This window comes from Aotus nancymaae, unplaced genomic scaffold (assembly GCF_030222135.1).
Source record: "Aotus nancymaae isolate 86718 unplaced genomic scaffold, 86718_ANA_hifiasm-v0.15.2.pri h1tg000002l, whole genome shotgun sequence".
NCBI classification, from domain to species: Eukaryota; Metazoa; Chordata; class Mammalia; order Primates; family Aotidae; genus Aotus; species Aotus nancymaae.
This window is the reverse complement of record NW_026988413.1, coordinates 23337555-23364876: the sequence shown is the minus strand read 5'-3', so window position 1 is coordinate 23364876 and position 27322 is coordinate 23337555. Positions and strand designations below refer to the sequence as shown.

Genomic DNA, 27322 nt, shown 5'->3' with positions numbered 1-27322 from the left:
ATTAGCCTCCTGAGTAGCTGGGACTACAGGTGTGCCCAAATCAGTTATTTTTGAGACTTCGGTGTTCTCATTATCCTTTCATTTCTTGTGGCCACTACTGAACACTTTAGCTGGAAAAGTTGTAACCTGACTGCAGACCACAAAAATGGATCTGGTTTCTAGCTCCTTTCTCTGCTACCCTCCAAGTAGCCACTAAATCACTAAATCTTGCACGTTTCTAATGATTGTTTTTTTGGAAGGGGGAGAAATTGGGAATGCAACCAATGGGAGAGATGCAAGTTAAAAGTTCTAGTAATTCAGTTGTTCAGTTTAAAAACCCTTATATTTTGAGTGAATATAGGAAATTTTCTTTTCTTTTTTTCTCTTGTCTTTGCTGAATTCAAAGCTGACCACTTTCTACCTCTTCTACGTTTTGTATGTTGTTTCAGCAGACATTGTTTGTTGTTTTCTTTTCTCCGTTAGAGGCATTCAGAGAGAGAAAGGAAGGGAAGGGAAGGGAGGGTGGTGGGGTACCAATGCCCTTTAATTCTTTAGTTCTTGTGAGTCTATACTATAGACCCATGAGGCTAGGCAGTTTACTTCCCGTGTTAACACTAATTCTTAATCTAGAAAGCATATTTCTTCATCGGAAAGTTACTGTCAAGTTGCTGTATTATTCCTGTTCAAATGGGGAGAACCATTTATAGGTGATACAGAATCATTAAAGCAGCTAACTCTGCCTGAGAATGTAGAAAGCACACAGTATCTCAATCGAGAAATTGTTTTCTGCTTCTTTAAATTATTAAAGTCAAATTCTTAAAGACTATATGCTACAACACTACCTTCAAAAAGGTTTATTCTAGCATCGTACTTATTATTTTTCTAGATGCATTTCATTCATTTAGGCATTCATTCAGCAAATGTTATTGAATACTTATAATGTGCAGGGCACTACAGAGTGCTGGACATGTAGCAATGAAAAGTTGACGTGGGACTCTAAGTGGCTTTCACTGTGTTGGGGAAAACAAATTGAAAAATTGAAGGGCTTGTTATAGAGCTGAAATACTTGTATATGGGAGCGAGTTTTGGGTGAATGCAACCTATGTATACAGATAAGGATTTAGAAAAATGTAAGAGCAAAAATACTACTTTAGAAGGATCTATAAGAGAAATTCTCCCTATTCACAGAATAGTCTATACTTTCTACATTTAATCTTGCCCGTTAGACTTGAAAACATAAAATGGTTTTTAATACAGATTTGGTCTCCTGTCACGGCATATAGAAATGAAAATGCCCAAAAAGAGGAGCTTACTTATAGAATATTTTTGTAATTATAGGATTGATCTGTTTTACACTAGTTACAAAATATTCTTTAAAAGTACATTTCTTCAGTTGGCTATAATTCCTACCAGTTCTATGTTCTTTGAGCTCAAATATAAATTAAGAAGCAGGAAATTTAGTTTCTCTTTCATTGTTACATTAAAAAAAAACTGGTATCTTGAATAGATTCCAATAAAAAAAATTCCAAAGATTAACTGTTAAACGTTCTAAAAGGTTCACTATTTTTCTTATCCTTTAAGGTGGCTGCTGCCAAATGATAGAATCAGTAAAAATTGCCTTTTGTATGTAATTCAAGGTTAGTAACTTGTGGGAAAACTTTTGATCATTAAGTGAGCTTTATAATTTTACCAATGATATGAACAGTCTTCTCTTAGATTAGTATTATTTATTTAATAACTAAAGAGTTGGTATATTTCTCATTCAATTGCAGATGTTTTCTCCCTTTTAGTCTGACTCATCAGAGCACTACTAGAATATAACTGTTCTGGTTGTACACATGCTCCCTGCCCCCAACCCATGAGGTCCTCCATGATGTTCTCTCCGCAATACCCCATGGTTCTGCATAATTTTTTAAATATATTGTTTATATATTCATCTTACTGCTAGCTTGGGAGCTTCTTGTATGGAGATAGTATCTTTGTAAACCCAGTGCCCCACACAGTACTTGGTGTATTAGACATGCATATATAAACAATGAGGAGATGAAGTGCAGTCTTGTGAAGGACGGAATATACTTACGCACATACACACGTAACCAGCAAATATATGTTGAATGCCTATTTTGTACGTGTTTATATCTGGGCCTGTTGAAGTTACTAAATATAGGGCTCTTGTCTTACCCTTGAGGAGCTTACAGTTTCATGGAAACCAAAATTAACATTTGTGAAAAAGTTGCCTTAACTAAAGATGGTATATAGGTCAAAGCCTGGCTTTATTCACCGGCTAAAGGATCACCTTTCTTATAAACAGAGGCTAAGGAACTCCCTTTAATAAGGAGAATCAGAGACTTCTTCACAGAGGGAATAGGGCTTTAGCTCAACCTTAAAAGAATGAGTGAGACACATGCCAAAAGGCGCTGTTGTATAGCTGGTGGTGGTTTCATTCACTGGATTTCATCTAAGTCTCCATTTGTCATGCACCAGAGTTCAACACTGATTGCCCACTTTACCCACTGTTGGTTGAGGAATAGGTTTTACTGGTGAAACGGAAAAGTTAACAAGGCTAAGTCAGCAAGAGACAAGAAGACATACTAGGTTTGGACTCTTCTGAACCTAGCCTGTGGGTTTGAGTTCCCCTGGTATTCTGCTTTACCACAGGGCAAGAATAAGGAAGCATTCTTATTGGTGAGTAATACAGAGGCTACTTAGGACCAAGCAGTTCATTTTAGGGCCCCAGCTGCCTGCAGAAGTTGTCTGAGAATGTCAGCTGCTTGCCTAGTACTTAGATGCCTTTAGACCGATGTGAATTGGCAGTTTTCTCTTTTTAGTGAAGCCACTAGTGCTGGGGATAACTGATTTGGGAGGAAGGTGTTCACCAACCCAAGCCAGCCCATTGTCCAGGCAACACTGGGTCAGCTCTAGGGTCACTGTCAGATAATCCTGCTTCTTGCACTACAGCGGTTAAAAATTTGTACACTAAAAGTAAGTCCTCAATTCAAATCCCTGCTTCCCCGCTCACTGGCTATGTGAACTGAGGCCCTTAATATCTCTAGGCCTCATCAGTATTGTAAAATATGAAATTGGGATAATAATAGTTCATTTTTCCTAGGATTATAGTGAGGATTAAATAAAATAGCCATGTATCACATGGTGAATGTTTAGTAAACATTAGCCAAAAAGGAAAGATCCTTTGAGAGAGTGGTGAGGAAATTGTTATGGGCTTAGGCCTGTTCAGAGATAGTGGGTGGACCAACTTTCCCAGTCTTGTTAGGGAAAGGGCTCATTCTAGGGAGAATAGACTGGATTTGTGGAGGGCCCTTAATATAAGACCAAGGAGTCACCTTCCAGTCCATTTGGAGCCATTCATGATTTTCATATTGAACCATGTGAAATGGTTTGTGTCCTCACCCAAATCTCATCTTGAATTGTAACTCCCACAGTTTACATGTGTCATGGGAGGGACCCAGTAGGAGATAATTGAATCATGGGGGCAGGTCTTTCTTGTGCTTTCTTACAATAGTGAATATGTCTCACAAGATCTGATGGTTTTGAAAAGAGCAGCTTCCCTGCACAAACTCTTTGCCTTCCACCATCCACGTAAGATGTGACTTGCTCCTCCTTGCCTTCTGCCATGATTGTGAAGCCTCTCTAGCCATGTGAAACTGTAAGTCCATTAAACTTTTGTAAATTGCTCAGTCTTGAGTATGTCTTTATTGGCAGCATGAAAACAGACTAATACATAATGACACGTAGAAGAATTTTTAGGAAAAGTGATGTGGTGGTAGGCATTCCACATAGATTAACAAGTAAACAAATTAAAAGCAGGAAGAACCATTGAGGCTAGAAGTAGTTTATTTTCCAGGAAGCTGTGGATTTGAGTTTTTGAACTTCGACTTCCATCTAGTCTGCCATCAGCCTTCATTCCTTAAGTTATGCCCTTAGATTCAGTATGCCTTTGACCTTTGTCTGTCTGCTGCTGCTCTTCATTGTGTGCATGAATTGAGGCTTAGCATTGCCAAAAAGATGTAAGAAGTAATCAGAATTATTTTTAATAAGGCATACTGACAAAAACAAAATAAATGGCATTTCTCCAAAGTGAGTTTTGTTGATTTCTCATTAAATTGAATTGACAGAAACTCAAAAACAGTATTTCCTAATTTCAAGAAATAGTAGTTATTTTTAATGCAGTGAGCCAGAGTTCAATAAAAGTTTGCAGTGTCTTGTTCAGCATTCTGTTTTCTCTAACATAATGCTCGTAAGAAACTAACTTCTTCTCAGGAAAGGATAGATGGATGGATGGATGGATGGATGAATTGAAGGTCTGCAAAGGAGTTCAGAATCACTGGACCTTATCCCACTGGATTGTGATTGATTGTATATGATTGTCTAGTATGACCTCATCATGGCCACACTTGACTGTGGACCTCTTGGGGCAAGGTCTGTGTCTCTATTTTTCTCACTGTATTACCAGTTCCTAGCTTGTTGACTAGAATAGTCTTTCATTAAGTAAGTAAGTAAATCTACCCCCAAAACAAGGCTAAGTGTGGGGTTCTGGGAGAGTATAGCACCAATAAAGGATTATATTCTGGCCTTGGACCTTAAGCCACTTACTTAAGATCTCTGAGCCTTGTTTTCCTTATCTGAAAAAATGTGTATAGTACTTATTTTGCCAATACATAATAGGTTAAAATATAATGAAAATACCTTAGTGTAATAATAACTAAATCTGCTATATATGCAACTAATTGGGGAACTTGTTTAATGAGTGTTGCACATAAACCTTCATAACTATGAGGTTGCAAGGCACACCCACCAGTGAGGAAATAACCTCTTTACACACTGAAATAATAATGCACAAATCAGTCAACCATAGGATCTTATTTTAGGGGTATTTTATTTTCTTATTCATGTTAAAGAAAATAAAATAGTTACTTTTGGAACATAGCAAGTTGTACACCTAGAAATTTCTGATAGTGTGATGGATTTTTCATGCCTGGCTCAGTTGTTTTCTGTTAAAATACCAATGAAAAATAAATTTCAAGAGAGTCAGGACATTATTTTTGCTTAACTTGTTGATGATACTTAGTGGCCACCTGCTATTGTATTTAGCAAACTATTTCCATGGTAGATAAACAGAACAGAGACTATTTGGAGATGCAGAAAATGAGCATTCCAGCAAGAGGATAGGTAACTTCAAACTGACCTGACTTCTATCCTAAGCATGCCACCACAAAAACAGCGAATACTTATTTAGGACTTAAATGTATCTGGTAATTTTGAGAAGAAAATCTTTTGAGCTCGAATCTAACTTTTTAGCATTAAATAGGAGCCTTCAATTTTCCTACAGTAAATATGTAGCTTAGTGGTATTTGATGTTAAAATGGTAGTTTTGCTCTATTCCTTTTGCCTCCGGTAAACTTGCTCTTGAATTTACTATCTGTATCCAATTAAGGGAAAATAGAGAACTTGAAATTCAGAGAACTCATTCTTTCTGTCACTAAATTAATGGACTGGCCTTGGTTTTGGGTGAAGATGAGAAAATATGGAGCTTCATTTTCATTTTTTTCAGTAAGATTATGAAAAACATCTGTATTTTGCACCTTTATCAGCAATGGCATTGCCTTGCAATTTACTGTTTCCCATACTCATAGGAACTTATTATAAAGAAAAATACCTTGAAGCATCATCAGACATACTTTTTGAGTGTTACCTATTGGAGGTTCATATAGTGTCCTTAGGGAAAGAACTACGAATCAAAACTGGTAATTGGAACCATTAATAAGATAGAGGCTCTCTTATAATTTGGAGGCAGGGTGGTATGGCAGAAAAACGATCTATTTAGAAGTTGAGGACTCTCATTCCTATTCCTAATGTTGTTACTTACTTTGTCAGAGCCTAGATTTTATTACTTAAAATGGACTAGACATAGTCCATTTTAAGATTTAGAAAAAGAAAAATCCAGATAAAATATGATGCCTGCTGTATGATGCAGTAGGTTTTTTAATCTTTGTGGTCAACCAAAAGCATCAGGTCTTTTTCATGACTTTCTAAGAAATCAGGTGTCTCTTTTCATGTAACCATGGGGCAGGTTTACGTGGTGAGAAGGAATTTACTGGGAGACAATGCTCTCCATGAATGACTTGTGTTCACGTCTCATGAGCAGAGGCACAGTGACACCCTTTTGGTTATGAACTGAAGGATGGTTGGTTAGTGAACAGCCTTGGAAGAAAGAGATGATGCCTCCCACTAAATGATGATACTGTGGCTACTGTTTTTGTGGAGAACGATAAAATATCTTTTGTCCCTGATCCAGTAGGGAGGTGTGTGTGTGTGTGTGTGTGTGTGTGTGTGTGTTTGTGTGTGTGTTTAAACTTCTACCAGCATCCATGAAATGATGGCAGGCTAACTTGTTACTTGCAAGTAGGGTAAAACCTGAGATTCTTCAAAGAATTGAGTTTGAACATACTGAATTTAAAGTAAGGGACAGAGATGAAGTTATATATCTGATGCACTTTGCAGCTGCATATAAATTCTGGCACACAGACTGGAGGTCAGAACTAAAGATATAAAAATGTGGCTTTATGATTTCTTGCTAAATAGGCCTTGCCCGTTATCCCATTTGGGACTTGGATGCCTGAAAACTATTCTTTCATTGCAATAAAATGTTGGAAATCTATTGATAGTGCACTTTGATTCTGAGAATGTTAAGACATAAAACCAGAGAAAACTGGCATCTCTGGCCACACATATTCAGTTACGTTACCTGGGTTCATTACATTCTTGTTGCCTTTGCATTTGTCTAGAATACAGTCCCTTTATATAGAGAAAATAGTTAATTTCTTTTAGAAATCAAGATTCTACAGAATGAGGAATGCTAAGGAAGCAACATTTCTTTTCCCCCACAGGGAAAGGGAAACTGGCTATTGTTAAACTCTGCCATTGGCAATTGCGTGTCTCTGTCTGTAGCCAATTAGGAAATATTGAAATGCTGTTTTTTGGTGTGATACAACTGGTGTAGTAAGCAGAGGTAATAACTGTTAGATACTTCATCTTGAATTTTAGGCATTTTAAAGGTCGTTGGGGAAGGGAAAATCATCCATTAATATTTACTAGAGTATTCATTTAAGTGTATTCTGTGCAAATCAATGTAAAATTTCACTGCCATTCAAAATGCAAAGTGGTGTTTAATATCACTACTCCAAACTGCCCTAAATTGTTGCATTTTTGAACAAGCAGGTTTTGAGTTATGCCCTTACCTCATAAATTCAGCTTCACAGATTGGATTATTGCCATATGGATGTAGGAGCAGGAAAAATAAATTTGTGTCAGTCTGAATTCTACTTGTGCGTTTATTAAACTACTCTTAACCTTTTCCTAGGTCAGGGATCATCGTACAGATTTGCTTTCTATATGCCTCAGATAAGAAAAATTCCTTTCTTTATGAATATTATTTATGAGTTAACTGTTACTTATCCATTTATATTAGTAATCTTAAATTATTTACCTGCTTTGGAATTCATATAATTTGCCAGATGCAAGCTGCTAGATGAGTGAATGTATTTGTGCTACTTGTCTGTTGCTTATTAAAGTAGCTGGTTTGGGATTCACAGCAAAAATAAAAAGTGTTATAAGGGGCAGAAAAGAGGGGAGAAGAGGTCAGACACTTTATGACAAAGTCTGCTGTGCTGCAGCTGGCACTGGCTGGCGCCTTTGGTCAGTTGCTGCTAAACGTTGAACAATTGCTTTTACTCTTCCACCTCCCATGTTGTTTCATTCATTCACTCTTGGAATTGGTTAGGGTGGAGAAATAGAACTCTATTTAAAATAAGAGAAATGGTATATCCCTCTGGCAGAGAACACGGGTAAGACCTCTTGTATTTGATGGGAGAACATCTTTTTTCTCTCTCTCTCTCTTTTTTTTTTTTTTTTTTCTTGTTTGTTTGTATGAGACAGAGTCTCACTCTGTTGTCCAGGCTGGAGTGCAATGGCGTGATTTCGGCTCACTGCACCTCCACCTTCTGGGTTCAGTGATTCTTGTACCTCATCCTCCTGAGTAGCTGGGATTACAAGCATGTGCCATCATGCCTAGCTAATTTTTTGTATTTTTAGTAGAAACAGGGTTTCACTATGTTGGTCAGGCTGTACTTAGACTTCTGGCCTCAGGAAATCTGCCCGCCTCTGCCTCCCAGAGTGCTGTGACCACAGGTGTGAGCCACCATGCCCAGTTTTCTTTTTAATGAAACAGGGCCTCACTATGTTGCCCAGTCTGGCCTTGAAGTCTTGGGCTCCAACAGTCCTCCCACTTCAGCCTCCTGAGTAGCTGGATTATAGAGGTGCCACTATGCCCAACTGAGAATATTATCTTGATCTACCAGATAAATATAATTTATTTCCATAATGACTTATTTGAAATTAAAAATGAAGCCCTGAGTTATAGAAACAAAAAAACTTACATGCAACTGCTAGTCAGGCCAATCTAAACGTGAGAGTCAAAATTCTTACACAATTAACAGTTTAATGACGATAGATTATTGATTATAATTAAACCTAGGCTGTCAGACTAATCACTGCTAAGTTTAGTCTGAGGCCTTGAATTGTGAGGTCAGATCTGGTTTTCCCAGGCTGCTATTTCAAGAGTCTTACAGTCTTTTTTTGTTGAGAATCCTTCACCGACTTTTCCAGTTACTCGAAAGGAGACCTCAGTCAGACCAAAGTTTGATGGAGGTCAAGATAAAAATTTAAACCATATCTGGAAGCTTGGTCAGTGCAGCAAGGCACATTTTAAAGCATTACCTCATATACCTGAATTCTTCTGGAGACTGGTTTGTAGGGTGTTTTCATTCATAAGTTCATTTACTCAGCACTCATTCAACAAATATTTATTATTTATTTATTTATTTTCAACAAATATTTCTCAAGCATCTGCTGTGTACATAATATTGTTCTAGGCTCTGGGGTTACATTAGTGACAAAACAGGAAAAAATTCTGTTCTTTTGGAACTTGTAGTAGGGAAATATAGATACTAATAATATCATATCTATTATTTTATTAATGAATCATAAGATACAGATAATAGATCATCTGTTGACAAGTGCCATGAAGGTAAAGTGGACTGAAGGGCTAATTAAGCAGGGGGTCTCCGAAGGTGATATTTGAGCAGAAGCCAAAGGAAATATGGGAATGGTTCATGCAGATATTTGGAGACAGATGTTCTAGCAAGAGGGAACAGCAAGTACAAAGTACCTGAAAGAACCGTGCGATTGGCATTTTGAGGAACTATGAGGGGAGTGGTATGATTAGAACACAATGAGTGAGAAGTGAAGGCAGATGAGGTCAGAAAAGTGGTGTGGAACTGGGGATATAGGATGATCACATAATAGGCCATAGCAAAGATGTTTACCTTGAATTAGAAAGCTATTGGAAGGTTTAGAGAAATACAGGAAAATGATGTGACTTTGGTTTGAAAGTGATCCTGAACAATAGCACTTTCTGTGATTATGGAAATATTCTAAAATCTGCAGTGCCCGCTAACCCCTTGTGGCTATTGAACACTTGAAATGTTGCCAGTGCACCTGAGGAACTGAATTTTTAAATTTAATAGAATTTTAATTTAAGCAGCAACATATGGCTAGCATATTAGTCAGCAAACTTTTATACATTTTCACAGGTTGCTTTATAGAGAATAGTATGTGGAAGCAGAGAGACAAAAGCAGGAAGAAGCCTTAGGAATGCAGATCAAGGCTTAGTAAATATTTTTTTGTAAAGGGCTAGCTAGTAACTATATTAGGGTTTACATCATTTCTTCTTCTTTCTTTCTTCTTCCTCTTTTTTTTTTTTTTTGAGACGGAGTTTCGCTCTTGTCACCCATAATCTCAGCTCACTGAAACCTCTGTCTCCCAGGTTCAAGCAATTCTCCTGCCTCAGCCTCCCAAGTAGCTGGGATTACATGCACCCACCACCACACCAAACTAATTTTTGTATTTTTAGTAGAGACAGAGTTTCACCATGTTGGCCAGACTGGTCTCAAACTGCTGACCTCAGGTTATCCGCCCACCTCGGCCATCCAAAGATGCTGAGGTTACAGGTGTGAGCCACTGCACCTGGCCAGGGTTTACGTTTCATATGGGCTCTATGACAACTACTGAAGTATGTTATTGACAATATGTAAATGAACTAGTGTGGTTGTGTTTCAGTGAAAGTTTATTCATTCATCTGTCAGAGTTAACAAGATTTATTGGTGTATTGCATGTGTGGTGTAAAAGACAGAGGGGATTCAAACAAATGAAGGTGTTTGGCCTTCACATTTGACTGAATGGAGTTGTAATTTACTGTGATGGGAAAGACTCAGATAGAAGCAGATTTGGGAGAAACTGTTAAATTTGGCTTAAAGTTTAAGTTGTCTGTCAGTTATCTAAGGGGAGTTTAGAGGTGAGGACTGAGACTGGACTGCAGCTTTGTGTACTTGATAGTTATTAAAAAAATGGCATTAAAACCATGGGTGGGAATAAGATCTCCTAGAGAGAGAATTTGACAAAGAAGAGAAAAGGTCTGAAGACTAATCCTTGCCATACTTCAGTATGTAGTAAAACGCATAAGGAAAACCGAGTAAAGAAGATGGCGGAAGGGTGAAAGACACCAGAAAGTGATGTTTTAGTGCAAGTGTGTCAAGGAAGACTTTATCAGTACTTATTAAATGCTGCCTGGTACATAGTAGACACACATAGGTGTACTAAGTCAATGAATGACTGGACACACAGTACTCTATACTGACTTCTGTTGAGTTGTAATGTACAACGCCCGCTTACTGCATTCACAAGCCTTTAATGGCTCCCCATTGCCAACTCCTTGACCAGGAATTTGTATTTTAATATAATATGACTGAGCTGAACTGTAGCACCTCTTCATGGGCCTCCAGTAGGCTCTGCAATTTTGCATTTCTTTATTTACTCATTCTCTGCAAATTCCCTCGTGTGAAATGTCGTTCTGTCCTTCTTTACCTATTGAAATCTTAGCCCTCTATTAGGGGCCAATTCCAATGCCCCCTCCTTCATGAGTACTTCCCCTTCCCTCCACTTTTCTTCTAACCTGTCCTTAAACCCTTGTCATGACTATTGACATGCATCTCACTTTACATTTGGTTCCAGTTGTTCAGTGTATTTTGCACATGAAATTTTGGGACCCCAGTGAGCAGGTGCATGACACCATAGTGGAATGATAATGAGCGTGGGGAATGGTACAAACAGACCTGTTTTCAGATACCAGTTTTTTTTTTATTTACTGGTCTGTGACTTTCCTAGGTAACCTAAACTCTTGAAGGCACCATTTCTTCACTTGTAAATTAAGACACATAAGATGTCATGGAGTTAGATGAAATAGTTATGTTAAGTTTATTCAAATATTGCACTTACGGCATGTCAGATTAAAGCTAAATGTTTTCAATTTAAATTATTTATTTTTAATGGTTTGTCAATCTGTTTTTGCTATTAATCTAAGCACTGTACACTGCATATATACTTTACATAAATGAATGACAAACTAGTATTAACAGATAGCTATTCCCAGTGTAAGAATATTCCATGCCTACCCAAAAATATCAGAAGGAAATAAGAACATTTACCTGTGAGAGAAGGAACCAATGCAATGGATAATCTTTATTGCAAAGAAGAAACTTCACAGCACATTTTGAGTAACTTAGTGCAGGGGCTCAGTGGGCTACCTGCTGGGACACCACCTTGTAATGAGTTCTACAATTAGGGCCTCGCTAGGTCTTACCTTTGTGCAGCCAAAACCAGATGATGACCCTGTTGTCCTCTTCAAAGACACAACCCACTATTTGCTTGCTGGTGATGAACAGGACCAAATTAGGCTCCTCCTTGGTTCCTGAAGCTGCCTTTTCGGTCTGTATATTGTAGGATCCGGTCCCTTCAGTGGAGGCAGCCATCATGACCTCTCTCTCTAACCCAGTCACCTGCTCGCCATCACTAGGAGCACACTGCAGTCACCCCGTTGGGACTGTGGGCCTGCACAGTCAATGCTCCAGCTCCAGAAGGTAACCTCGAAGCCATTACACCCACAACTAGCAGCAGCACCTCCAGGTAAATAATTTAATGAACAACTGTGTGCAAGGAAAAGTTATAAGAAGATTACTCCTATTTTTATTCATGTTTTTATATCTTTTATAATGTTTACCACTTTTTCTTGTGAACACATATTCTTAAATTATTTACATTGAAAGGATTAAGCATTAACTTTTATGCTTTAACTTAATTACAGTTGAATTTCTATCTTTTTTTTTTCATTTTACACTCCTTGTTAAAATTCTTTTAAATCATTGCCGACTTGGTAGTTTATTGCCTTGATAACAGCAAATGAGTATCCGATTCTTCCTTTACCCCAAATTGCCACTTTGTTTGTTGATCAACAGCATCACTGAGTGAAAAGAAGCTGCAGGCAAAGTCAATATTTATATCTTTATTATTAGATCTTAAAGTCTTACGTTAAAAATTTATGGGAGTGCATCAGGTGGAGAGAGAGGAAGTTCCATGGGAAGCTAATAATGGCTTTGTGAACCTTGGGCAGTAAGAAGCATAGTTGCTTTTTCATGAAAGTCACTATTTGCTAGGGAGCCGTCTTGAAAGGATTATTTTTGTGACAGTATGTACTGGGGAAATTTTTATTGAGTCTTTCTATTGATGTTGTCACATAATGTTTACTGGAGACAGCATTTTATTTCAGAGCTATAGATAACATTGAGAGTTATAGACTGTCTCAGCTTTTTGACCATACCGAATGACTCAAAAAATGTCTTTATTTATTAGATATAAGTTGGTTTTTCTGTCTTTCCCATGGAAAATGGTTGTATTTTCTGGTAATTTGTCTTGATATTTAGTGCAAACTTCCCTTATTTCATTGCCGTCTAGCTATTTGTAATTTACAGTATGTGCCACTATAACATGATGTAAAATTCATCTACTTTGTAAACTTATTTTGGGCTCTTACCCCATTTCATTATTAGTTGTCCAGTATCATTAAAAGAATGACTTTTATGTACAAGTCTTTATACTTAGACCTTGAAGGTTTTCTAGTCCAGCCACCCTCCAACACGTGTTCTTTTCTCTAGCATCCCTTCATCTTGAATTTTGTCCACCCTAACATTTAGACTGTTAGTAATACAGAACTCTCCACCTTTTAAGGAAACCCCTTTCATCTTTCAATGAAATTACCTATTAGAAACCCTTCTTTTAATGCAAAACACAGTCTCCTCCCAGCCTTATCTGCCCTTAAATGATTATTTTTGTGACAGTATATACTGGGGAAATTTCTGTTTCACTTCTAGCCTTTGGTTTTCTATGAAATAGTCTATTCTCTTTTCCACAAAATAGTTCTTCAAATCTTTAAATGACAGATCCATAGTTCTATTCTGTAGACTCTGTTGGTTTTCAGATAATGTTGGTTATTGATGAATTTTCTTCCTTTATATTTCCTTAGAATTAGTTTCTAGGAAAGCTAAAAAGAACAAGTACAAAAGCTTAGTTATAAACTAAAAACTTGAGGCAAGTTGTGAGAAGAAATGTGGGAATGATTGACAGCTGGCTTGGTTACCTTCTATTAAGTAAATATGTAATTATGCCTTTTTAAAAAAATCTTATTTTTTTGAGATGACAGTAATTGCAGTAGTCTGTTGTATGATTGTTAAAGCAATGCTATTTGCTTATTTGTCTCTAATCAATCAGTTTGGACTCACGTTGACCTAATATAAAAATCTTGCAAACTGCTCTTTGAGGACATTGGGGAAGACAGAAATACATAAAAGATACTGCCAGGTAAATATATATTTAACCAGGAAGAGTCAGCACTGTCTATTCAGTTCACTGAATATTAGGGAGCAATGAAAAGGCCTCATTGTGCTTCCTTTGATTGAAATGATAATATCTAGCATGACTGGAAGAGAGTGCTTACTTACAGAATAACTTCTTTGGTCTTTGAAGGATAAGACTTTTCAAGCTTTCCTGTTATTTTATTTTTAGTTAGCTATAGATTTTTCTTTTAGAGTCTTTTAAACTTCATTATTTTGATGGTAACTTTTCAAAAAGAATTGAAATAATAATAATCAGCTTTTATATTTCTCCTTTTCTAAATGCTTCCATGTATTCAAAAGATAGACTCTCACCTCACTATAGAAGACTAAGAAAACTTCCTTTTCTAGGTCTAAAATAGCCTAGTCTCTTGGTCAAAGGTATATGATAAATTAAATCTTTATCTGGAAACCTCCCAGGGCAAGATAAAGTAATCGACCTTTAGAAATTAAATGTTATAGCATTCGGATAAATAATCATTGGCTGTTGTGATTACTTTTCTTACATTTAGGTGAAGGAAATAAAAGATGTGCGCTTTTGACCAAATAACATCATGGCTTTAATTTCCTGTTCTTCCAGTATTGCTACTCTTTCTAATAACCACAAATCAAGGATAACAAATAAACAAAACCACCCACTAGATCCCAAAGGCAGCTAAAACAGCTTCTTAGTGACCTTCTTTCTGACCTACATTGTACAAATGAGATGGTTGGAAACAGGATAATAATTAATTGTGACAATATGAGAGTCTTATTAAATGGGCTTGATATTACATTCTCTACCTGGACAGAGACCTTATAGGGGAGATCTTAGAGGTTATGGGATCCTCATGTATGGAACGTTAGGATTAATTGTCTATGATGGCCCTTTACTGAAATGTTCTAAATTCTCATTATTTCTTTCAAACAGATTATAGATTGGTAAGATGATATTAATTGTCCTGCCCTATCTGCTGAGCACAGTTCTTAAAAAAAAAACAGCTTTCTGATATAATGAAAGTCAACTTGGTAAGCTACTAGCTGTTTCAGATTTGGCAGATTACACATTTGATTTGGGATGCCTGTTTGGATATGTTTATAAAGTCATTAGTCCCCAGTCTCTCCTCTTTTCCTGCCTTCCTTTCTCTATTGCTTGTTGAATTCTGGACATACAGCAAAGCATAAGACGATTCTCTGTCCTCATGGAGCTTACAATCCAAAGCATATTGAAAGAAGAGTTCAAAAATACCAATACTGAATATCAAACTATTTGAATTTATGTAAAAAATACCAATATTGAATGTCAAACTATTTGAAATTATGTGCTTTATTGGTTTTATTTTTCAGTTTTGTATGGATTAACGCACAATAACAGATAAACAATATGATGAGCTTTAGTCATTTTTTGGTGAATGCTGTGTAAGACAGGCCTTTAGAAAGGTTAAATATTCTGCTTTCCTCTATTAGATCTCATTTGACTTCACACGACTTAATAATCATTACACAGTGTATCCAGTTCTTCCAATAGAAGATAGGTTTTAGGTATTTTTTTACTTTAGATTTTACTTAAAAGTATAGATTACATTTAAATTAAAAAAAGCCACTACTCAGCAAATACAAAAGAACAGAAATCATAACAAACAATCTATCAGACCACAGCACAATCAGACTAGAACTCAGGATCAAGAAACACACTCAAACCCGCACAACCACTTGGAAACTGAACAACTGGCTTCTGAATGTTGACTGGATAAACAATGAAATGAAGGCAGAAATAAAGATGTTCTTTGAAACCAACCAGAATGAAGACACAACTTACCAGATTCTCTGGGACACCTTTAAAGCAGTATCGAGAGGCAAATTTATACCAATAAATGCCCATCAGAGAAGACAGAAAAGATCTAAAATCGACACCCTATCATCAAAATTGAAAGAAATAGAGGAGCAAGATCAAGAAAACTCAAAAGCTAGCAGAAGACGAGATAACTAAGATCAGAGCAGAACTGAAGGAGATAGAGACACAAAAAAACCTTCAAAAAATCAATAAATCCAGGAGCTGGTTTTTTGAAAGGATCAACAAAATAGACAGACCGCTAGCCAGATTAATAAAAAAGAAAAGGGAGAAGAATCAAATAGATGCAATAAAAAACAATAAAGGGGATATCACCACTGATCACACAGAAATAGGAACTACCATCAGAGATTATTACAAACAGCTCTACTCACATAAACCAGTAAACCAGTAAGAAATGGATAAATTCCTAGACACTTGTACTCTACTAAAACTAAACCAGGAGGAAGCTGAAACCCTGAATAGACCAATAACAACGGCTGAAGTAGAGGCAGCAATCAATAGCCTACCAACCAAAAAAAGTCCAGGTCCAGACGGGTTCACAGCCAAATTCTACCAGACGTACAAAGAGGGGCTAGTTCCATTCCTTCTGATACTGTATCAAACAATACGAAAGGAGGGAATCCTCCCTAACTCGTTTTATGAGACCAACATCATCCTGATACCAAAACCAGGCAGAGACTCAACTAAAAAAGAAAACTTCAGACCAATATCCATGATGAACATCGATGCAAAAATCTTCAATAAAATACTGGCAAACAGATTGCAACAGCACATCAAGAAGCTTATCCATCACGACCAAGTAGTCTTCATCCCGGGGATGCAAGGCTGATTCAACATGCACAAATCCATAAATGTAATCCATCACATAAACAGAACCAAAGACAAAAACCACATGATTATCTCAATAGATTCAGAGAAGGCCTTCGATAAAATTCAATAGCCCTTCATGCTAAAAACTCTCAATAAACTAGGTATTGATGGAATGTATCATAAAATGATAAAAGCTATATATGACAAACCTACAGCCAATATCATACTGAATGGGCAAAAGCTGGAAGAATTCCCTTTGAAATCAAGCAGTAGACAAGGATGCCCTCTCTTACCACTCCTATTCAACATAGTATTGGAAGTTCTAGCCAGAGCAATCAGGCAAGAAAAAGAAATAAAGGGTATTCGATTAGGAAAGGAGGAAGTCAAACTGTCTCTATTTGCAGATGACATGATTGTATATCTAGAAGACCCCATCATCTCAGCCCAAAATCTTCTCAAACTGATAAGCAACTTCAGCAAAGTCTCAGAATACAAAATCAAAGTGCAAAAACCACAAGCATTCCTATATACCAATAATAGACAAACAGAGAGCCAAATCAAGAGCAAACACCCATTCACAATTGCTACAAAGAGAATAAAATACCTAGGAATACAACTAACAAAGGACGTAAAGGACCTCTTCAAGGAGAACTACAAACCACTGCTCAACGAAATAAGAGAAGACGCAAACAGATGGAGAAACATTCCATGCTCATGGTTAGGAAGAATCAATATCATGAAAATGACCATCCTGCCCAAAGTAATCTGTAGATTCAGTGCTATCCCCATCAAGCTACCAATGACTTTCTTTACAGAACTGGAAAAAACCACTTTAAACTTCATATGGAATCACAAGAGACCCTGCATAGCCAAGACAATCTTAAGCAAAAAGAACAAAGCCAGAGGCATCACACTGCCAAACTTCAAACTATACTACAAAGCTACAGTAATCAAAACAGCATGGTACTGGTACCAAAACAGAGACATAGACCAACGGAACAGAACAGATACCCCAGAAGAAACACCACACATCTACAACCATCCGATCTTTGACAAACCTAGCAAAAACAAGCAATGGGGAAAGGACTCCATGTTAAATAAATGGTGCTGGGAAAACTGGCTAGCCATGTGCAAAAAGCAGAAACTGGACCCCTACCTGTCACCTTACACTAAAATTAACTCCAGATGGATCAAAGATTTAAACATAAAACCTAACACCATAAAAACGCTAGAAGAAAACATAGACAAAACCATCTAGGACATAGGCATAGGCAAGGACTTCATGACTAAAACACCAAAAGCAATGGCAATAAAAGCCAGGATAGATAAATGGGATCTAATTAAACTCCAGAGCTTCTGTACAGCAAAAGAAACCATCATTAGAGTGAATCGGCAACCAACAGAATGGGAAGAAATTTTTGCAATCTACCCATCTGACAAAGGGCTAATATCCAGAATCTACAAAGAACTAAAACAGATATACAAAAAAAAAAAAAAAGAAAAACAAACAACCCCATTCAAAATTGGGCCAAGGATATGAACAGACACTTTTCAAAAGAAGACATATATGAGACCAACAAACATATGAAAAAATGCTCATCATCACTGGTCATTAGAGAAATGCAAATCAAAACCACACTGAGATATCATCTCACGCCAGTTAGAACGGCAATCATTAAAAAATCTGGAGACAACAGATGCTGGAGAGGATGTGGAGAAATAGGGACACTCTTACACAGTTGGTGGGAGTGTAAATTAGTTCAACCATTGTGGAAGACAGTGTGGCGATTTCTCAAGGATCTAGAAATAGAAATTCTATTTGACCTAGCAATCCCACTATTGGGTATATACCCAAAGAACTATAAATCGTTCTATTATAAAGACACATGCACGTGTATGTTCATTGCAGCCCTGTGTACAATAGCAAAGACCTGGAACCAACGCAAATGCCCATCGATGATAGACTGGACAGGGAAAATGTGGCACATATACACCATGGAATACTATGCAGCCATAAAAAACGATGAGTTCATGTCCTTTGTAGGGACTTGGATGAATCTGGAAACCATCATTCTCAACAAACTGAACCAAGAACAGAAAGCCAAGCACTGTATATTCTCACTCATAGGTGGGTGTTGAACAATAAGAACACGTGGACTCAGGGAGAAGAGCATCACACACTGGGGGTTGGGGAGAGACAGTGAGGGGTGGGAGGGAGGGGAGGGTGGGGAGGGATAATATGGGGATAAATGCCAGATATAGTATGCATCTAAAGTAAAAATAAATAAATAATTTAAAAATAATAAATAAATAACTAAAGCATATTTAACAGAGATTTTAAAAAATATTTGTAGATTTTTACCCCAATTTATGTTTTGCACAATATTTCAATGAAAATTTGATGTGATTTTTAATGTTTTACTGCTTTTGATCATTGCAATAAAATAATAAAACATAACATCAGATTTACTGTTTTAACCATTTAAATGTATGGTTCAGTAACATTAAGTACATTCATGTTGTTATATATAACAACTGTCTATCTCCAAGAGCTCTTCATCTCCTCAGACTGAGATGGTACCCATCAACCAATAACTTCTCATTGCCTTTTATTGCTTGCTTGCTTTTATGTGAGACATGTATAAAGGAATATCCCATATCTCTGGCTTTTTGTCAGGTAATAGGTATACTAACTGAAGACTCTCCGTTTGTTACTGTGATATGATGAAAAAATATCATACTGACTTGCAGAACTACTAGACTTCTAGAACTACTACTTTGCTCTTGTAAAACAGCAGAGAAAGAATAAAGAGAGAAATAGTAACACATCTAACCAAGTAAAACACTCACTAGTATGGTGGAGTAGCATGGAATTTGGCATGAGACATCAGTTTGAATCCTGACTCTACCATTTAGCCTAAATGGTTGCTTCTAGGCAAGTTGCTACACTGTCTTAGTTCCCTCAGCTGTAGAATGGGTATAATAAAAGCTTGCTTTTTCAGCCTCACCCAGATGCTTTGAGGAACCAACAACTTAATTATATCCAAGTATTCTGAAGATTACAACTTACATTTCAAAAAAAGTTTTTAAACAAATCAGACTATGGGAATGTAATTTAGTTCAGCCATTGTGGAAGACAGTGTGGCGACTCCTAAAAGACCTAGAACCAGAAATACCATTTGACCCAGCAATTCCATTACGGGGCATATACCCAAAGAAACGTGAATCATTCTGTTATAAAGATACATCCACGCGTATGTTCATTGCAGCACTATTCACAACAGCAGAGACATGGAATCAACCCTAATGCCTGTCAATGATAGATAGACTGGATAAAGAAAATGTGGTACATATATACCATGGAATACTATGCAGCCATAAAAAGGAACGAGATCATGTCCTTTGCAGGGACATGGATGGAGCTGGAAGCCATTATTATCAGCAAACTAATACAGGAACAGAAAACCAAACACCACATTTTCACTTATAAATGGGAGTTGAACAATGAGAACACATGGACTCAAGGAAAGGAACAACACATACTGGAACTGTCGGGTACAGAGGGAAGGAGAGCATCAGGATAAATAGCTAAGCATGTGGGGCTTAATATCTAGGTAATGGGTTGATAGGTGTAGCAAACCACCATGGCACATGTTTACCTATGTAGCAAACCTGCACATCCTGCACATGAATCCCAGAACTTAAAATTAAAAAAAAAAAAATTAGAATTAAAAACAGTCTGAATTTTAAACAGATTCTTTAACTAGTGGTTCACACCCATCAGCTCATTCAAATTCAGCAACTGTCTTGTCTCTAGTAACTTTTCCAGAACCACTACCTTCACCATGAAGCTCCGTGCCTTTTCCAGTTCAAACTTGGGCTTCTTCAGCATTTTTACTTTTCTAACAAAGGCATCATGAAAAGGATAAATAGATTGACAAGCCATTTTAATATATTTTCCAGTGCTGTCTGACGTCAATTTACTGACCACTTCCTTCAGGTCATTTGTCTTGCACTTTTTGGGTCATAATTTTTATTATCATCTGGATTAGGTGGACCTGTTGGTGCTGAGTGTAAGAGGTCTTTCATATCTGATTGTTGCACTTTTTAGTAAAACCAACACAGAACAGATGAAGCAAATAACCATCAGTAGTCTTGATATCAACATGAACTTTAATTATGTTCTGCCATTTTTTGACCGTGGAACATATTTTGTCACTGGTAAAATCCATGCCATGAAAGTTAGGCAGTTTTACCTTGATTATCTTCAGTAATCAGTTTGAATTTTCCAAATGCAGCTTGATTGCAGATCTGCAAGGCTCACTTCACACAGAAACCTTTGAGGCCATCTCATGCAATTTTGGTTCCTTGAGTCCTGGTGACTAGTGTCTTTCCAATATTTCTTGTATTGAACATAGCAGATGCTTTCACATCACACTAGTCTCTCTCAGAAAATGGGTCAGCTACTTTCTTCACCTCCTTTTTTGCCATCTTTTGTAAGGCGCTCGTTCTTGGCAGCCACCATGGTGCTACTGAGAGAACTGAAAGAGCAGAAGGGCCTCAAATGTTAATGTATATGGCATTTGGCATATACAGATATATGGCATAAATGTTTTCCTCTTATTGCCTTTCCTTGCTAGTTCTTAACTACTAGTTTTGTCTTTACACTTGACACATTTAGGTGTCACTCTTTAATTATCATTCTCCCTGAACTTTAATTTTTACAAGTCTATGGTAACTTTCTCTTCAGTGTTTGTAACCACATTTCTGTAGAACTCTTAGGATGATCTATTGAGATTCTTCACCCTTCACTTCTAATTCCTCATGATACTATGCAAATGACCAAACGGTGGCTTGTGGCAGAGAAATATAATATTTAAATAAAATCGTTAGAATCTAAAAAGTGCCTAAGTTAACAACTTCTTTTTTGAGACAGTCTCACTCTGTTGCCAGGCGCTAGGCTGGAGTGCAGTGGCACAATCTTGGCTTGCTGCAACCTCCGCCACCCAGGTTCAAGCAATTCTCCTGCCTCAGCCTCCCGAGTAGCTGGGACTACAGGCACACGCCACCACGCCCAGCTAATTTTTGTATTTTTAGTAGAGACAGGGTTTCACCATGTTGGCCAGGATGGTCTCAATCTCTTGACCTTGTGATCCGCCCGCCTCGGCCTCCCAAAGTGCTGGGATTACAGGCTTGAGCCACCGTGCCTGACCTAAGTTAACAACTTTTTAAGAGGGCTGTTTTACCAACTTCATGACTGACATTCTGTCACTGCTCAGACTTTCTTTCATTTCTTCTCAACTCAGTATATGGATTTTTATACAAACCATTTACCAACCACTAGACAATAGCACCTTTGGCAGATCAAATTTGTACAGGTAAGTTGTTTGTTATCCACAGGAGAGCTTCATTGTATTCTTGGGACAGCTTCCGTTAGCAGCCCAGAGTGACAGTTGGTGACACTCAAAAGCTCAACTTATTGATGAGAACACCCCAAGTACTCAGAAGAATTTAAAATTAAACCTTTTAAGCCTGTGCAGTCATTATCACATTAAGCAGGGAGATGGTGATGGGTCATAAATTGGTTTTCTATTTTATTTAAACAGGACCTGGCAGAATGTAAATGGAATCTTTGAAGTTCACTTATCTCATGATAATTCTTCACTTTTTTTTCAAGATGGTTATGAGGTTGAAACTTTAGATCTCTAATTGTTTCTGTTAGATTCCATTTTTTGGAAAAATTATATTTTGAGGATTTTTCCTCCAGTTTATGTATGCCTTCCAGAAACCCAGGGATTTCTTGGCATTCTAGTTTTCCTTTACAGGTTGAATCTCACTAATCTGAAAATTCAAAATCTGAAACATAGCATAATTTGACACTTTTTGAGAACAAACATGACATTCAGAGGAAGTGCTCATTGAAGTATTTTGGATCTTGGATTTCTGGATTAGATATGCTGAACTATTAAGAATATGTGATGCAAATATTTTAAAGCCTGAAAAAAAAATCCAAAATCCAAAGCACTTCTGGTCCCAAGCATTTTGGATAAGAGATACGCTACCTATATCGGTCTCCTCCACATTTTTGAAATATTAGGGATTTAACAAGTCATGACTCACACTTCATTGTCTGTATATCTTAAATGTTAAAGTACAGTTTGCTGTTTGTCAACTGTTTTAAAGCCATTTCTTACTCAAAACTTTGATCAGATCTTTAATTTTCTTCAGACTTACTGTACATGTTGAAACATCAGTTTAAGCAGCCCTTTTTCTTTTTTATACTGCAGCTGAGATCTGACTTTTAATCTTAGCATATTGTTTATAAACCTCTACTAGATGACTCACAGGTTTACCTCAGTCATCTCCATGCACACCACTCGTCTTCCTGATCTTTTCTTATAAGGAAATCTGGTTAGTTGCATTAGAAGATTATGTACCTGCCTCAGTTAAGTGAGATCTTAGATTCTTTATTTTTGGAGATATTATAGTCCTCCACTTTTTGCCATTTGAGACCCTCTGAAGAGCCTTCTTCTAGCATGCCCCTACTCTACTCAAAAATCTCTTTTTATTTTTCTCTCCTTTTTTTTCTCTTTTTCTGAGGAACAAGTTATCTTCTGCTATATCAAGCGAAGCTCCCCATTTGTGTTTTAGAAACTCTCTGAATTTTCTAGAACCCTCCTCCATCATCCCCCACCTAACCCAACCCAGCCCTCTCTCTATTACCATAAGATAACTTATTTTCTGCCTGGGAATGGTGGATCATGCCTGTAATCTCAGCACCTTGGGAGGCTGAGGCGGGCAGATCCATTGAGCTTCCTGGACAACAGGACAAAATTCCATCTCTACCAAAAAAATAAAATAAAATAAAAAATAAAATTAGCCTAGTATGGTGGTGCATGCCTATAGTCTCAGCTACTTGAGAGGCTGAAGTGGAGAACTGCTTGAACCTGGGAGGTGGAGGTTGCAGTGAGCCTACATCGCACCACTACACTCCAGCCTAGGTGACAGAGGGAGACCCTGTCTCAAAAAAAAAAAAGATACTTATTTTCTCTATGTCCACTGATCTCTTTCTTTCTACTTACAAAGGTGCTTATTCTCTCCTTATCCTAAGGAAACCTTCCCCTAACCTGAGATCCTCTCAAGACACTGCCTTCTCGTCTACCCTAAGTTTATCCAAACAGTAGGCTGTGTTCCTTTTCTCTACTTTAACCACCCACTGGCTTAAATCTTTCTCTTTTGAATATTTTTGCCTCATCATTACGTGTAGAACAGTGTTTTCAGCCCCGGTTGTAATATAATCATCTGGATTGCTTTTAAAAACATCTAATGATTTGGTTCCATCCTGAAAAATTCTGATTTAATGGGTCAGTGATAAGTCTTCCCATTGATAAGTTTAAAAATTTTCCCAGAAGATTCTAATATGCTCTGAGTTGAGGACCATTGCTCTAACTGATCACTATACTGCCCCCTAAAGGTTAAATTCAACAGATTTCCTCCCCAGAATTAACCCTTCTTGGTTTATTCTTTCAAAGTAGGTGAAAGCATTCCCTATGCCCATAAATATTCACGGTTGAAATAGTGAACCATATTTATCTTCCCACCTTTCTGATTGCTCATTGTCTTTGTCCTCTTTTGACTTGTCTTCCCCTTTCCTATTCCAAAAATACTGCTTCTGCTCCGATTATTAACCTCAGTAGTTGTGGTAGTCTATATAGTCTACATTAATGATCTTATTTCCTTGGTTTTCCATTAGGTTTGTGTAGTATTACCCTACTCTTACCCAAAAACCAGTATCCTCAAAGCAAACTGCCTTCTAGACACCTTTATTTATGCATATCATTGGGATTCTTGTCCAAAGAAGAGCTTATTATCTTGCTGGAATTGTTTTTTTTTTTTTCTTTCTAGCTCCTGTTTTTTTTTAGCCACCTGTGCCATAAACATCATATTTAAATTTTATCTTTCTTTTTGTCACTAACAGTTATTATCTGAAACCTATAGATTCCATCCTAGGAACTGCTTCTTAATTTGCTATTCTTTTAATGTTCCTACAGTCATTAATCTTATTCTGGCTGCACATGCACAATTATAATAACTTAGTAGCTGGTCTTTACTATGTACCACGCACTGCTATCATATTTTCAGGCACAGCCCCAATCTTTTCATTGTTTTTTAATATGTTCTGTGGCTCCTTATTGACTATAATTGAATACAAATAATTAGGATAAAATTCTAGGTACTTGGTAATAGTTCTCTGCCAGCATTTTAAATCCATCTCCATCACTCTTCTGCAGAGGCTCTATGCTTTAGGTAAACTGGGCTGCTTGCTGTTCCCTAGCCTTTTTAAATTTCTTTTCTAGTATAAATGTTCTTTTTTTCTTATGAAGCTTATAGTTTTTTTCTGAATCCCTTAGGCAGGAAAATGTTTGCCTTGTTCGAGGCTATATGGGTCTACCTCATGTTATTTGACTTCAAATTCAGTATAGCTCTAGTAGCTAAAGGTTTCTAGTTGTTTGGATCTCATTTAACTAGGATATGTTTGTACATAGAAGATGGCTTGTGGCTGATTATGATGTATGTGACATCCGGGGACCTTTGTGTAGCAGATTGCTTTTTCCTTCAAATCATACATGGCAAAGAAGCGGTTTTTCAGGTTTGTTTTATTTTTTAATTACCATGGTTTCGTAGGCCAGAGTCTATCTTTACAGCCTCCACATTTTGTGAAATATGCCATTCAGAGTTTGAGTTAAATGACAAAATATATATCCTAGAAAGTTGGACCCATATACTTTTGGATTCTTTTAACTTTGCCCACTTTTTGTGCCTCTTGAATTTTTTTTTTTTTTTTTTTTTTTTGAGACAGAGTCTTACTCTGTCACTTAGGTTGGAATGCAGTGATGTGATCTCAGCTCACTGCAGCCTCCACCTCCTGGATTCAAACAATTCTCTTGCCTCAGCCTCCCAAGTAGCTGGGATTATAGGCATGCACCACCATGCCAGACTATAATTTTTATATTTTTAGTAGAGATGGGGTTTCGCCATGTGGGCAAGGCTGGTCTCGAACCCCTGACCTCAAGTGATCCTCCTACCTGAGCCTCCAAAAGTACTGGGATTACAAGTGTGAGCCACTGGTGCCCAACTCCCCTAGATTATTAAATCCAAATTGTCCTCCTGCTATCTTGAAAGAAATGAAATTTCTAAGTGGTAGCAAACAATGTCAATCTGTTTGAGACCATTGATGACGCATTTATAATGTCAGCAGTCACATGAAGGCTAGAAAAATTAAATGTGTGGCACCATTGCCTTTGTGGTTAGCATTGCTGGGAAGTGGCAGGGTACTTAGTGCAACATGTTAAAAATCAAGAAGAACTCTTTGGGAGAAGAGCTTTATAGCTGAACATGTGGATAATGGAATAACAAAACGATAACTTCTTACTCTTTGAGCTGCCTTCTGTGAGACATTCTTTAGGATTAACTGTCATACTCCGCGTGTGTGCAGAAGCTCAGTTGCTCCAGTCATTGTGACCTGTTTTGCATAAATAATTTTGACATGTATTTTTGGAGTTTTGAAAACACCATTTTCAGAGAACATGATTTAAAATATTTTTTAAAGTAGTAATTATTAGAAATCATCTAAAGTATTAGCTTCTTCTAGTTTGAAGATAATGTTATATCTCCAGGGATACTGGAAAAAGGATCTTAGGTACCATGTGAACCAGCATGCCTGTAAGTTTCCTGTCAACTCCAAGTTGTGTTGTTACTTCCATTCTGTTCAGATTGTTTTCAGTAACTGAAATGAATATGCTCTAGGTTAGTCCTCCTTTTTGTATATAGAATACATTTATAAAATAGATAGATTATTTTAACAGTTTGTGGTTGTGAAAGAGAGCAAAACTAACCTGCCCAATGGAGATTGAAACATAACTTGAGACCCAAAAGTGTACTGTTAACTATAAAATGTAATATAAATGCAAATTATTTGTTGTAGTTCAAGACCTGATACTCTTACTTCTGGTCCCCTTTATGAAAACCCACCATAGTATAGGACTATACTTTTTCTAACAGAATAAAAGACATTTTATGAAAGAATGATATTGAGCTTCATCATGACATCTACCTACCTTACAGAAGCTACCTACTGTAGGGGTGTGTGCATGTGTGCGTGTGTGTGTGTATAAAAAGAGATTTGTTGCAGGAGCTTGACCTCATTTAATTGTGGGATTTGGCTAAACAGTATCTGTAAGACTTTTGTCTTTACAACTCATGCTGGAGCTTGAAATTTACAAGGCAGGCCATCAGAAGACAGAGAGTTATATAAAGTCAGGGAGAATAATGACAAGCTGGAACCATGAGAATGGGCTGGAATTCATGTCAGTTCTCCCTGTCTTCAGTCCTAATGATGTGGATATCCTGTAGGCAAAGCATCATTTTGCTAGAGAAACACTTGGCTCACACGTCAATGAAGCAGAAGGGGGATCCTGGAATTTGCGGCAGCTGCCCCATGAAAAGTTGCTAAGCAGCAACATTAAGGCTGCAGCTGCTGAGTTTCTAAAACACACTGGCTACTGCTTTATTTCATCCTTCACTGCTCAAGCAAAAATGTCTCTTTTAGCCCCCCCTAGCCCTAAACACACAGGGAAGAGAATTCTGGGAAGTGCAGTTCAGCCTGGCCAAGTTGCACGTTACCAAGCCACCATAATAACAAGCCTTTCCCATAACTTCTCTAATATTTCAGAAGAGTAGTATTCTGCAACCAGAGCTTTTTTCAACTTTCTCGTAATACCTGGATGATGAAATTTGGTGCATAACCAGTGTATTTCTTTGCATCATTATTGTTTCTGTGGGG

At 37.3% G+C, this 27322-nt stretch overlaps 1 protein-coding gene across 2 annotated transcripts in view; it reads left to right on the top strand.

Moving 5' to 3' along the window:
* Positions 1-27322, top strand: part of EXOC4 (exocyst complex component 4) — an 819820-nt gene that overhangs the window by 468552 nt on the left and 323946 nt on the right. Inside the window, exon 11 of one of the 2 annotated variants that reach the window (XM_012473981.3) lies at positions 11893-11991. The exons of the other annotated variant lie outside the window; for it this stretch is intronic. Coding sequence (XP_012329404.1) covers positions 11893-11926 — 34 coding nt within the window. The 3' untranslated portion in view covers positions 11927-11991. Of the gene's footprint in view, positions 1-11892; positions 11992-27322 lie in introns of those variants that run through there. 2 annotated transcript variants of the gene reach the window in all.